The sequence below is a fragment of the Rhipicephalus sanguineus genome, chromosome 1 (assembly GCF_013339695.2).
Source record: "Rhipicephalus sanguineus isolate Rsan-2018 chromosome 1, BIME_Rsan_1.4, whole genome shotgun sequence".
NCBI lineage: Eukaryota > Metazoa > Arthropoda > Arachnida > Ixodida > Ixodidae > Rhipicephalus > Rhipicephalus sanguineus.
In genome coordinates this window covers 218,420,087-218,433,420 of record NC_051176.1, presented here as the reverse complement: position 1 = coordinate 218,433,420, position 13,334 = coordinate 218,420,087, and the positions used below count along the sequence as shown (strand labels likewise).

Below are 13,334 nucleotides of genomic sequence, written 5' to 3'. Positions count from 1 at the left end.
TCTGCGTTTATTCAGCGAGTATCTCAGCGCTTCTGGACTCGCACTCAGCAAAATTTTCCTCAGCTGGACTCGCTCGGATTCAAACTCACCAAAATATTACTCACCCGGACTCACTCAAACTCACTCACGGCTCTATCTGAGTCTGAGTGAGTCAGAGTGACTCGACTCGAGAGTAGCGCATAATTAGCTTTTTCAACCATGGTGTCAACGCCAATATGTCTGATAATATCTGAGGTTTGACGTCCCAATACCACGATATGATTATGAGGGACGCCGTAGTGGAGGGCTCCGGATATTTCAACCACCTGGGTTCTTTAACGTGCGCCTAAATATAAGTACACGGGCCTCAAACATTTTCGCCTCCATCGAAAATGCAGCTGCCGCGGCCGGAATTCGATCCCGCGACCAGTGTTGCGGAATGGACGCCTCCATTTCATTCCAATTCCAATCCGGGGAATTAGAACTTGCCGCAATTCCATTCCTTTCAATTCCTTGGAATGAAAAAAACTTAGCCCATTCCCATTCCGGGAATGGCAGGGCATTTCAGTTCCATTCCTGTAAATCCTCAACGTAGGAAAGGCATCTTGATAGTTTTATCGAGTTAAGAATGAACGCCCCATAAAGCTGATGTTACCAGATGCATTAAGAACTGCAAAAGTACGCAAAACACGTTACCAAGGTCGAGGAATTGTAGCTCTGTGACATATCTCGTGCAGTACAACCCTCCTACAAATTCCCAGAGGGGCAGTTCTCCCGCTATCTATAGTATTTGCATGGTCAGCATGTTTGAACGAATGGTGATGTTTTATTATTGTTTAAGCTTAAATGTGTTGATGCTAAAATGACGACATATCGTATTTTTATGCTGAAAAAAGTAGTGTTCAAGAAGACTAAGCAGTTTTTCCACGCGTTTGGAGCGGTCGCGAATATGGAGAAAACTAACATTTGGTTAACGGACATAATTGTAGTAGGCGCGTTGCTTATAAATGTACCGTGTTTGTAATCAGCGAAGCCATTTTAAAAATACTGCTTTAATGTTAAATTCGTTGCTCTGACTTACTAATATTTGACGTTTGAAAAACAGCGCGTAGGCAAAAACGTGCTCTATTTTTGGAAAAAGACGTAATTCTATTCCCATTCCATTCCCTGCAAAAGGCGCTTAATTCCATTCCCATTCCATTCCTCCAAGCGTTGTCCCCATTCCATTCCGGGGTCGCGAAAATCTGGAATGATTCCGGATTCATTCCAATTCTGGAGTGGCAACTCCGCAACACTGCCCGCGACCTTCGGGTCAGCAGTCGAGCGCCATAACCGCTAGACCACCGTGGCGGGGCAATGCCAATATCTCGAATACATGGCGCCTTTTGATCTTGTACCTTCAAATATGAGTTATCAGTGGTTGCAATCCAGTAAGGCTAGTTTTATTGAAAGAGCTGACTCACACGAGATAATTTTATCAAGAACTACCTGTGAAAGAGTTTGCAGGGGGATGGGGGGGGGGGGGAGGTTATCCCCCCTACCTCCCCACGCCCCGTACCGTAACTCACGCCTCTGATCAATAAATATTGAGCTAACGTATGAACACTAGTGCTTGGAAATAAGTGTGAGTCGACGGGAGTATAAACATGAGCCCACATAAGGCTGACATAAATGCTGAAGTTGCTTCGATAGAACCTTAGGTCGGCAAAAGAGTGCGGAGCTCACTCCGACTCACTCAAGAAATATATTTTGCGCTTGGGGCTCACTCGGACTCAGACTCGCCGAAATTTTCCTCAACCGGACTCATCGGACTCAGACTCACTGAAATTTCTCACAACCCGACTCATTCGGACTCAAACTCATCAAAATATTACTCACCCGGACTCACTCAGACTCAGACTCACGGCTCGATCTGAGTCTGAGTGAGTCTAAGTCAGTCGATTCATGAGTGAGTTTGCCGACCTATGGCCCCAACGACATGTAATTTCATATTAAAAGAGTAATGAGAGCTTCTCGTTTTGCAACTTATTAACGATGCAAACGCGACCGAGGATGGCAATGGGTCAGATGAAGCGATGAAATTAAGAAATCGGGAGGCATAAAACAAAAGTGGCTGGCGGAAGTAAAGGTTGGGCGGGAGGTCACTTGGAAAGGCGATTGTCCTGCAGTGAACGTAAGAGGTGACGATGATGACACATTCCGTATTCGATTCGATAGCCGAATGCCGCTTTTTGTCTGATTCGTAATCGATTCGTGTTTGAAAAACTTGGATGACGCTTGAGCTTCGCCTTCAAGAGCAGAACGCATTAGCGTAATCGGGCCCCGTGCTCATCGCCTTCATACATGCCAAAGGAAAGGAACGTTTGTGCGCGTAACATTGGCCGTTTAAAACTATTCTAGAATGTCTACTGGGTGTACAGTTACTAAGTAGATAATTCTTCCTTTTGCAAATGGGTGAAGTATCCACCCCGCGTCCCTAAGGTGCCATGCGCACCTGTGCAGCTGCACACTTTGTAATGGGTGGGCAGCTTTAAACCATCCACTCGTTGCACATTTCACATGTTTTGACACCTAGTGCGATTCTACGCTTCTACCACGCAATATTACATGCGCTAAGGAGACTCCACCCATTACATGACACTCTCATAGCGTTTCTTTACGAAACAGTTTCAAGCACTGGTGTGGCTCCGTGGCAGAACACCTGCTTGCCACGCAGAAGGCCTTGGTTCGACTCCCACTCGGACCGATGTTTGTATTATTTATTTATTTACTGCACGTATCTGAAATTTTCGCTCACGGGCAACGCTGATTTTTCGCTAACAACCAACGACGCCAACGCCGACACCGGAATTTCTGCGAAACGAGCTCTTTAACGCTATCGCGTTAAAGTTTCAATATTTGCGCAGCTTTAATGATCATTTAGCACGCTCCCAAGTCTTACATTACTCTCCATACTAAACTGTTGAACTTTACACCCCGTGTGGTTAGTTTCAGCTCAAACCACGAAAAGACCCCTCCAGGAAAGCGCTACAACTCTCTAAATGTAGCTTCCGTCCTTCTCGATTTTTTTTTCGTTGTTGTGACTATTATGAATCAACTGCAACCCACAAAGCTCTCCGCTTGACCCTTCAAGTGCGCATTCGCTATCGGCAAGAGAGGAGGTACAGGGACGTTCAACAAATCTGCGGGTCCTTGGCAATTCCTGCGGCTCGTGTAGCTTATTTACTGCGGTGACTTGAAACTGTATATCACAGCAGACACCACCATCTCGCTTCCTTCCGTACTTCTCAAATAATGCGGCTGTCGTCTCAAAAACCAACTTCTTTTGCGATTCGCACAAGGCTGCCTTCGCCTGCTTAGTCATCTCCTGCTGCTGTATGCTCTGAAATGTGAAGAGAGACACCACTACTCAGCTCGTATTCTGCATACCTGACACAGACTTCCAAGCGCGAATGGCGCAAAACAGCTCAGGGCACCGTGGGTGATTTATGTATATTAATCGCTGGGATAATGTTCGTATCATTAACTATAAAAATGAGACAAGGGAAATAACTCGCGTTTGAGAGGCTTCGACTCCACGTCCAGCAATAGTAACCATGCATTCAAATCTTTGCCGTTATATGCATGTGCGGTTGTGTCTGAGAAACCTGGAATAATAATATTAGTCGCATGCACCTCCAGTATACGCCTGAGAGTGATATAATGGTTACAGAGTTAAAACGCGAGTGTCGACAGTTCTAGTAAATGTGCAATCAGACGCTTTTTTCGGCGGTATACGGAGACGATGTTCGATTCTCCCGACTTCTTTTGTTCATTGCAGAAGTCGCCACTCCCGCTCAGATGCACTTGATTGATTTCTCCATGTGCTTTTTGTCTGTATGTATCAATGTGCGCGTTTGCCAGCACAGTTTTAGTATTGCCACGATGGGTTATGTTACATTTTTTTAAAATCCCTGATCTCTTTTCAAGCGAACCGGCACCTTGCACAAAATATTGCTTGCAGCATCTTGCACTATCCCCCTCTTGTAATCGGGATACAAGCCGTTGCGTTTCCATACCGCTGCATCACGTCAGGCGAGTGTTTCGAAATATACACACAGGCACATAGTGTACGAAAGTCTCGGAAAAACAAAACAAAACCAAAACTGAGTGCATCTCAGCGAGGGTGGTGTCTTCCGCACTGAACAGCAGAGAAACGAAAGATGAACCGATGACCTATGTAGGACATCGTCGTCGTCGTCATCACCTCTTCCAATATCGTCACCGGATTGCCGAAAACGCTTTCCTATAACACATTGCTGAAACAGTGGATGCTCGCGCTTTAACAGTCATAGCGTGGGCAGTGGTACGCTCTATTTCTTACATTCACCTACGAAAGCTTGACGCCTTTCATTGCCTGTTTTCTCTGACCGTTGTATGCAAACTGTTCTGTCGTCTTCAGATTCATCAATTTTTATTTCGCTTATTTTGCTTATTTGATAGTGTTTCGGAAACAAGCTCCTTGACTGTCACTTAATTAGTTCGTTTACAAGGCGCCCGCACTGAAAATATCAACATGTTGCCGAGAGGGCAATAAAAAAGTCGCTAAAGAGATAAAGGGGGAAAAAAGCTAGTGAATTTCGTACTCTGTAAGGCGAACTCACGAAATCCCTTAGAAAGTGAAGCCCTTTACGACCGCTTTCTACGTTCTGCTGGAGATGTGCCGACCAACGCCCACAGTGAGCTTCAGGTCACCATCCCTTGTGAACAGAGAGGCCAACCTTCGGCCTTCAATATCCTCTGAGACAAGGACTTTCTCAAGATGCATTAAAGATTTCGCGCATCCCATGTTTAAGAGGCTTTTCTGTGTGTTCAGCAATTAAAACGGTGCTCCGTACAGGATCGATAATGATTTGCTTACGCAATGTGATAAGAACGGTGGGGAGCGTGACTGCACTGTGATGAGAGGCTTGGACCAACGAGGAAAAAATCCTCCACCAGCGTGCTCTCATTTCATGCCATTATCATCCTCGAATGCCTTTGAGTAACGTTCGTGTGCGCTGCTTGTAAATTTCCTAAAGCTGAAGAGTCAAGGTAGCATGTGCCAAAGGCCCGGTCCTCTGCAGAATAATTATGGATAGTGGGAGCCTTGGAAGCAACCACAGGATGCGTCACCTCGAGGTTGCAGGGGCAATGCAACGTCTCCAGCGGGCATTCCCATGGATCGTGGTGCAGTGACAGTTCACCTGACAAACCACACGAAATAAAATCACACACTAACCCACTTACTATCCTGCCATTATTCAATTATTAAGTACAACAAGAAATAAACTTGTGTTTCTCCGTTACTTGCTTCACGCTGCAATGTTTGAAAAATTCGATGGAAAATGCGATCGCCTCGCGTAACCAATCTCGTCACCCACTTTTTACTTAGAAGAAATATTTGTCCTTAACAAGGCTTTTCTACCATTTCAGCGCATCAGCTGAGCGTTCCGTATGTCCCGTTCCTGCATACATTATATAAATGAACATGCACCATCCAGACAGAGTGAGTGGTGCACTTGTTCCGATGAACGTTTTAGGTTGATGTAATAACGTTTTAAAGTGCTATCTCTAGATTGCAACTTCATCCAGATCAGTTCCTCTCCATCAAAATAAAATTGAGAAAAGAAATTGTTGATTACTTTTGATTAACTGATTTGTTGGTTAATTAATTAGTGAATTACCCTTCTATTATTACTATGGAAAAAATACGCGACAACAGGCCGTAAGCGAAAGAAGAAGTAAATTTATAGCGTAACTATATTGCTTCAGCTTTACATTGTACAGCAATGTCTCTGTTAGTACGAGGTCAAACTCAAATAAGTTAGCCAAATTTCGTGCAGTTGAGTTCTACAAGGAAGTGTCGAACACAATATCCAACTGAAAAGTCCGCGAGACTTGGCGTTCTGGTACTCCGGTTTAATATTCACTTGAATGCACAATTGAAGCTTGCAGGGGCTTAGGATTGAGGGCATCAACGTGCCATGCACCTATCACACAAAGTCCTTGCGTGACGGCCAAGCGGAGAGCGTTTCTACACCGTCGAATGTCTGCCAACAGCAGGCGCTCGCTTTTTCCCTCGCCTCCACTCGGCGTGCATGACGAAGAGCAAAAGGCGTTCTTCGCCCAAGACGTCCTTGAACATGGCATGTCCTGGCCAGCTCAGCCTATAAATGCAGTGTCCGTCTCGCTGTCTAAGCCAGACGTAGCTCACTCCCCGAGTCCGGACTTAACACCATGAACGCCTTCGTGAGTACTGATTCTGTGCGAACTTTGCCGAACGGCGTAGCAACTATTCGAACTCGCCATGAACGAGTGCTTGATTTTGGTGCATCCGATGCTTATGCACGCGGTGCAGCTGTTGTCGTGACTCTACTGTTTATTTCTCCCTTTGTTCTATGTTCTTGACATGGATAATCGAAGCAGTTGTTTTGATATTTCAGTTTCATTTCGTAACATGTGCATTTCGGCTTAATCGCTAGGCCTAATGTTTTAGTTCTGGATAAGTTTCGACAAGACGGTTACACCGTTTCGACAAGCGAATTTGTGCTTCTTGAAGGACAAATGCGCTTGGTGGGACGTTGATATACCCAGCTTAATGCATTCACTGCTGTTCTGTACACCTTGTGTGCGCTGATCGAAGATTAAATTGAGGCTTCATATCATAACATTTAGTGAGAGATGAGCTTAATTTTTCGTACAAGTCTTAAGGCATGCACTCATAACGAAGTAAGTGTAAGAACCTCAGCATTGAGAAACAGTTTTGGAGTAAAAGGCCTTATATCAGTGTGGTAGACAATTTATCTACATATTATATTATAGTCATTATAACAGGCATTTGTTCACTTCTGTTGGCGCAGTCATGTGCTGCGGTTTCATTGGTTACATATTTGGGATACTGACATATAGATTTGCGCATATAAAACGAGCGCTGTGTGCTGGCTAATCCCATAGTAGAGAAGGCAGTTTTTGTTAGTTTTAATACTTTGGAGCGCATATGTGCAGCGGGATCATTCTAGCCTTCTTTTGTGCTAAACAGCACAACTGGTGGCTTAATGTAACGCAAGCGTAAATAAGACCAGCGCTGGAAAACGCATGCTAGATACCTTTTTCGATGTGATGTCTGTTTGACCAGGCAGTGTGCCGCCAAAATATAAAACACACTATCACAGAGCTTCTTGGTTAGGCTGTTACATTACCTTTCTAACTATTACGAAGCTAAATGATAACATGGCCGAGAACAGAGTATACAAAAGAAGCGTGAACCATTGGGCTAGTTGGTGTGACATTTCTAGGATCAACAGCGAAAAACTTGTCGATAAAGAACTACACCGACGAAAAGGACACAGGAAAGGCAGGAAAGCGTCTTCCCTGTCAGTCCATGTATCCCTTTCCTACGTGTAGTTATTCATCGACAAGTTTCTCGCTCGTTATCCTAGAAGTATGCAAAAGCCTAGCAGCAAGTGCCACACCTATGTGCCGCTTCCACACTCTCGTCCTTCATCTATCATTTTCAAATTTAGAGAGAGAGGTGATCCATCCTACCTTTGTGCTTCCTCTCGCAGAATCATTCCAGTTCGCTCTAGCACTCTTTGTGCACATATCAAACGAAAGCGCAGTAAAACTTCGTTGAAGATATCAGTGTTCGATAAAATTATTGTCGTAGGAATGAAAGACAGGTCCAAGGTGTGAATCCCGCTTTCCCGTGAATGAAAGCTATTAATCCCGTTTCTGGCTGGTATATATTAGGGAAAACATAACATAAATGCGTTCAACGGAGTTATAGTCTCACCGGATATACTGGAAAAGTTTCCTCGATTTTGGGGCACTTTTCTCATGTTGCATTAGCGAAGACGACAATGCCGGCTGTAATATTTCTCTATAAATGGGGTAACGTGAACTAACAATAGAGAAGCTTCTGTGCTTTCTGACGGAAAGGGATGAGTGCGGTGTCGCGGGCGCATACGCATGGCTGTTCAAGAGTCCGGCGAGCTGTGAGGGAGGAGCACAGCCTTAGCTTTGTTTCATTCCTTCACCTGCGGCAAACGCAGGTTGTCGTCTTCTCCGCCGTTGTCGCCTGTGCGTCGGCCGGTTACCTCGGACTCGGAGGTCTCGGTGGCGGTGCCGGCCTCGGTGGCCTCGGCGGTGGTGCCGGCTTGGGAGGTCTCGGTGGTGCTGGCCTCGGTGGTGCCGGCCTCGGAGGTGCTGGTCTCGGAGGTAGCATCACTCACCTAGGCACCGCACTGGGCGCCGCCTCAGCGCACCCAGTGGCCACCCTCGGTGTGGTTAAGCAGCCAGTCATCAACTACGGTGTGGTGGCCAAGCCCGTTGTCAGCTACGTCGCCCAGCCCGTCGCCCACGTTTCTCACGCCGTGAAGCCCTTCATCAGCTACCACGGTGGAGCCGGAGCTCTTGGCGGTGGTCTCGGAGGCCTCGGTGGAGCCCTCGGTGGTGCTGGACTCGGAGGAGCTGGACTTGGTGGAGCTGGACTTGGAGGAGCTGGACTCGGTGGTCTCGGTCTCAGGGGCCTCAAGCTCTGGTAGATGGAGAAGCCTGAAACTGGATGCAACCTTACAAAACCTCCAAGTACAAAGCGCACGCAGAGTTCAAGTTTCATCAGCCTCGATATCGAAAACACGTAGACTAAAATTCCAACGCGGCACTGAGAGTGCTTAGCCGCACGGACCTGTACGCTCACTTGTAAAATAACTTGTAAGATATGGTAACATGAAATAAAGCTCTCATCTGGTCAGTATCACTCGTCTCCGTGCCACTTGCAGGGCCGAAGTATACAACGACCACTTGGTCCACAGCCTACGCTGCACACAACCGCTGATCAAACATCTATATGTGTTGTTTTTTCCAGCATTTGCTCTAAACGCATGTACACCTACAGTGTAAGCTTCAAACTACTGTTCGTCTACAGGCAACGAAGAAAATTTAATATTCCAAATTTATCAGATGTCCACTTGGATCGATAACGTCGAAAACATGTGACACGAGATCAGCGCATAACAACCTACAATGGCACAACGACGGACTAGAAAAAGTACTTGGCTACCAGGGCTCACATTCACAAATACACATTTTGCTAGTATTGCTAGTAGTATCAGGTGTTATTCAATCCTTAGGGTGAACTTATCATTAGCGAACCTGGCCGGCCAATGGCAAAAACGACTTATGTAAGACAAGCTTTGTGAATTCGGTCCCAGAATTTAAAGACATTTTCTTCATCATCATGTAGACCCAGGGCAATATCTTGACAAATCAGCAAATACATATGACCAGCGTCAATCAGAATAAATGGGTTTAGTTACATAAAATAAGTTAAACGTCCGAAAAATGCCTGTCAAGTCTACCGGGTTAAAATTGGTATGTTGAATAAAACACAAATAATAGGCGTCCGTATTTCACAAACGAACTACGTGCGTCGTTCCTCTCTACTACACAATAGCTACTTTGTATTCGATGTTACGGTTTGTACGTTTTTTTTTCGCACTACATTGCGCAGGGCGTGAGGGGGGACGTATAATGGGAGGTGAAGAGACGGTCACACCCCTGCCCTCTTCCGTGTCCAGTTTTGTCCAGTGGTGGGCTAGCGACGACATCCCTCTCATTCAACATCCCTCTCAGCTAGGCGCCCAAGCTTTTCTGACGTTCCTACTTTTCTCTTTCCCAGTATACCCCTTCAAACGTTTATGAAAAATACGGCGCTAGTAATTTTTCTTATTTTTTCGTCCTTTTATAGTTAATCATGTCTCCTTCTGGATGCCCCCTTAAGTGACTACTAATGGTTGAGTACTCTCACGGCCAGTTTATACGTCCGCATGGAAACGCATCTAAACCGTAGAGAAAAAATTGGCACGTGTTCGCACTGGTGGTGCCAAGCCTGAAGGAAGAGCGGAGCTCGGCGGCCTTCCCTGTTTCCCTTTATCTTGCTCTTTATCTCTGTTTCTTTCTATATCTTTCTTTCCTACTCTATCTATTTCTCTCTCTCTCTCTCTCTCTCTCTATATATATATATATATATATATATATGTATATATATATATATATATATATATATATATATATATATATATATATATATATATATATATATATATATATATATATATATATATATATATATCTGTTTTTTCCTCCCTCTGTTTATCACTTATTCGTTTTCGTTTGGCACTCGAACCTGCTGTATACGGTAGTGGGGCTAGCCCAATTCCTGTGGCGCATACCAACGTGACGAGTTCTGCACGACGGAGCACAAATTACCGATAGCTTACACAGCTTCAGTGCCAAGAGAATGAAGAGAGCGCGTGCCGGTTCATGGTGATGATAGTTTTTTTACGACGGAGCACAAGTTACCGATAGCTTAAGCAGCTTCGCTGTTAAAGAGAAGCTATGATGTCGATATTTAAGCCATATCAGAAAAATATAACCGATTAGTGATCTTGGCACTTTATCTGTGGTCCGTTACCTCAAGAAATCAACTGAAACAGTTCTTGGCAATTGATGATCCAAGTATTTTGTACTCGCGATATTGTGACGAAAGAAATAACGCTGAAGAACAGTGATGAGCGCAACAAATAGAATTTCTCGGCAAACCTGATGGAGCATCTCTGAAAACGAAGTTACTTTGCATTTAGTACTAAAGTTTCTAGTGTTGTTTTGTCTGGTTAGTATATGGTTACGCAGACCTTCAACGCTACATTCAAAATTTCTTTCTTGTCCTCACTTTCCGGTAAGTTGTGTCTCCAACGGAAACGCCGTGACTAAAAAAACTACGTATATACAATCTCACAGTGTTATTATTCGCATATGTTTACTATTTCTGCATTGATTCTTTCGCGCTCTCCCCATGGTCGCGCGACGCAACTAGCCCGCTGGGGATTGGAAACGCGATCACTCGTACAACGCGACTCTGCTGTGGAAGTAGGCGCCGCCAAAGAAGCGAGCTCGAGCTACCAGACTTCGAAATACGTGATTACGTGACATTCGTCAGCGCATGCGCTGTCGCAACAAAGTAAACCCTCCCTCACCCCTCCCCCGCGAAGCCAGTGCCAGTGCCAACCTGGCGTTTCATATGAGGCGTTCCGGGCAATTGAGTGGCTGCAGTGCGGCACGGATGAGCAGAATTGCGCATGCAGAGTAACTCTGCGCGATCGGGAGCACGTGCGTGCGTGGAGTGTGAAGCAGTGTTCACCGACTTCTCATTCTCAGCCCGAAAATTCTCGCGCGCTAGTGGATGCGGCTAACGCTTTCGTGAATCTTCGGCAATGTCGCAACAACCGTTGTTGCGTTCGTATACGTCTCCCCGCCAGCGACACCTCCATAGAGACGCATCATCTTTCTTTTCGCTCACCTTGACCTTTACGTTCGCGTCGGTTTAAGGGCCTGCAGGACTCCGCTGGAATAACAGGCAGGCAACGAATCGCGCAAGCAGCGCACGTCAGAAGGCCGAAGCGCTGACGCCTCTCGTGCACTGCGGGGTGCCGCATCCGCGTTTCTCAGTTGTAAAGAACAACGCTACACGGAACTCACTGCATTGGCTACGTCACCGCGGAAAGAGGTTAGTCCGATATATCACTTTTCATTCTGGAGGTATAAGACAGAAGGAAACAAGTGGCTTTTATGCCGGCTGGCACGTATTTATCTACTGAAAAACGGCGCCTGTTGATTGTCGTATGTGCGTATGCGTTTTAAAGTATAGGCATCTTGCAGTCAGGTCTCCGCACCAACTTTCTGTTGAACCCTGCGATGCAGCTTAGCTTTTAAAAAGTCCGGCATATAATTCAATGAGTAAGAAATACTTCACAGAATACGTTTATCCTAGAAACTCGCGTACGGTAGGCAACCGGATTAACACATTAAGGGCTATTGCCAGTGAATGCATTGAAAAGTTAATGTTCGCAAATGATAACTACTCCGAGTGAAGTGCGATGTTGTAAAATGGTTGACTCTTTCGTGACAGCGCCTATAGAACGTGGGTCACCGGTGACTCGAAAGTGCCGAACGAAAATTTAAAACTATGGGCGCTCCTATCAACTGGTTGCACCATCTAGCACATTCTGTAAGCACTAATGTTTCGTTTCCTGCATAGTTAGTGTTTTTCTCGAGCGGCAACGATTTTTAACAGCGACTCAAAGCGATTCGCTTGGTTTGTTCGCGAAAATGGCAGACGAAACAGTAGCGAGACCCTCTCAGAAATGATGTTCCTTGGACGATTCTGTTGCGTCCACAAGTGATTTTTCTGCTCTTTTTTTTAGCTGAAGTGACTCCGAGGATGATGTAAGATCACGGAAATATGGTTCGGATGATAAAAGTAAAAAAAAAACCATAGAACAAGCCCGGATCGTTGTCAAGTGTTGATCAGTACGTTACGCTTTCTGGCACACCGATTTTTTACTCCGATTGAAATGTCACGAGGATGTTGGCACTATTATATCTTCCACTGGTAGTGTCTAAACAGTGCACGGTAAAAATTTGGTGACATAACCTTCAACTAGTAGAGAGTAATGTTCAGCCCAAGAAGGCCACCCGGCTGCGACCTCAGAGTAGTGTTGCGCAGTGAAGCGATATGTGTCACAAGGAAAATCGGCGTTTTGGCTATCTTTTTCACGCGGAAGTAATAAACAGGATGTGTGTTAACAAAAATGAGTGTGCGTGGTTGCAAATCCTGTAGAAGGCGCAGTCTTATGCCAAAGAAGATGGTTTTTGGGAAATGCCGCAGAGATGCGGCCGCAGAGATGCGGTGAATTTCATTTGCCTGCTGATCTATATGGGCATCGTCGAGCTTCCATGACTACACGTCTCTAAAACAAGTACGTTCAGAACAAGTCCTACTGCTTGACGAAGTGTAAAAAATACAAAAAAGTGTTAAGAGGATGAGGAACTTGATGACTGGACAAATGCCATTTGTAACGCCTGTTTTGCCCAGTGGAACACAAACCTTAGAAAAAGAATTTTCGTTCACATCTTACAGCTTTCAGACATTGTTCCACTTATTTCGATAATATCAGACATTTTTTGTAGCTTACATGTTTAGAATATTTTTATTGTGTGCGGAGAAGCAATGCTTTAGGATGTTTTGGTGCCGTGTTCAGTGCTACCTCTTGGTGTCTGATTTTTTTTTCTGTGCTGCTATTTAGCATAATTTGCTAAAATACCTATCTCTCAATAGAAAATTTATTCCTCTTCTTAGTTATGTTTATTGTATTACTGTGTTTGAAAAATTTGTAGAGGGAAAACAATATAATTGTGCAACCTGATGGAATAATGGAGTTTTCACTGGGCAGACAAAAAATTGTAACTCGTATGGTTTTGGAGCTAGATCATTC

The 13,334-nt window shown here is 45.1% G+C and overlaps 1 protein-coding gene across 1 annotated transcript; it reads left to right on the top strand.

Annotated features, from left to right (window-relative positions):
* Positions 1 to 7,940: 7,940 nt before the first annotated feature.
* Positions 7,941 to 8,543, top strand: LOC119372106 (lamprin 1.8-10). The gene has a single exon (XM_037642571.2). It carries the CDS (start codon positions 7,941 to 7,943, stop codon positions 8,541 to 8,543), a length of 603 nt encoding a protein of 200 aa, XP_037498499.2.
* Positions 8,544 to 13,334: the final 4,791 nt, after the last annotated feature.

Bases quoted from the DNA above. Each gene is read 5' to 3' on its own strand.
- LOC119372106 (XM_037642571.2), top strand. From the start codon at position 7,941: ATGAGTGCGGTGTCGCGGGCGCATACGCATGGCTGTTCAAGAGTCCGG.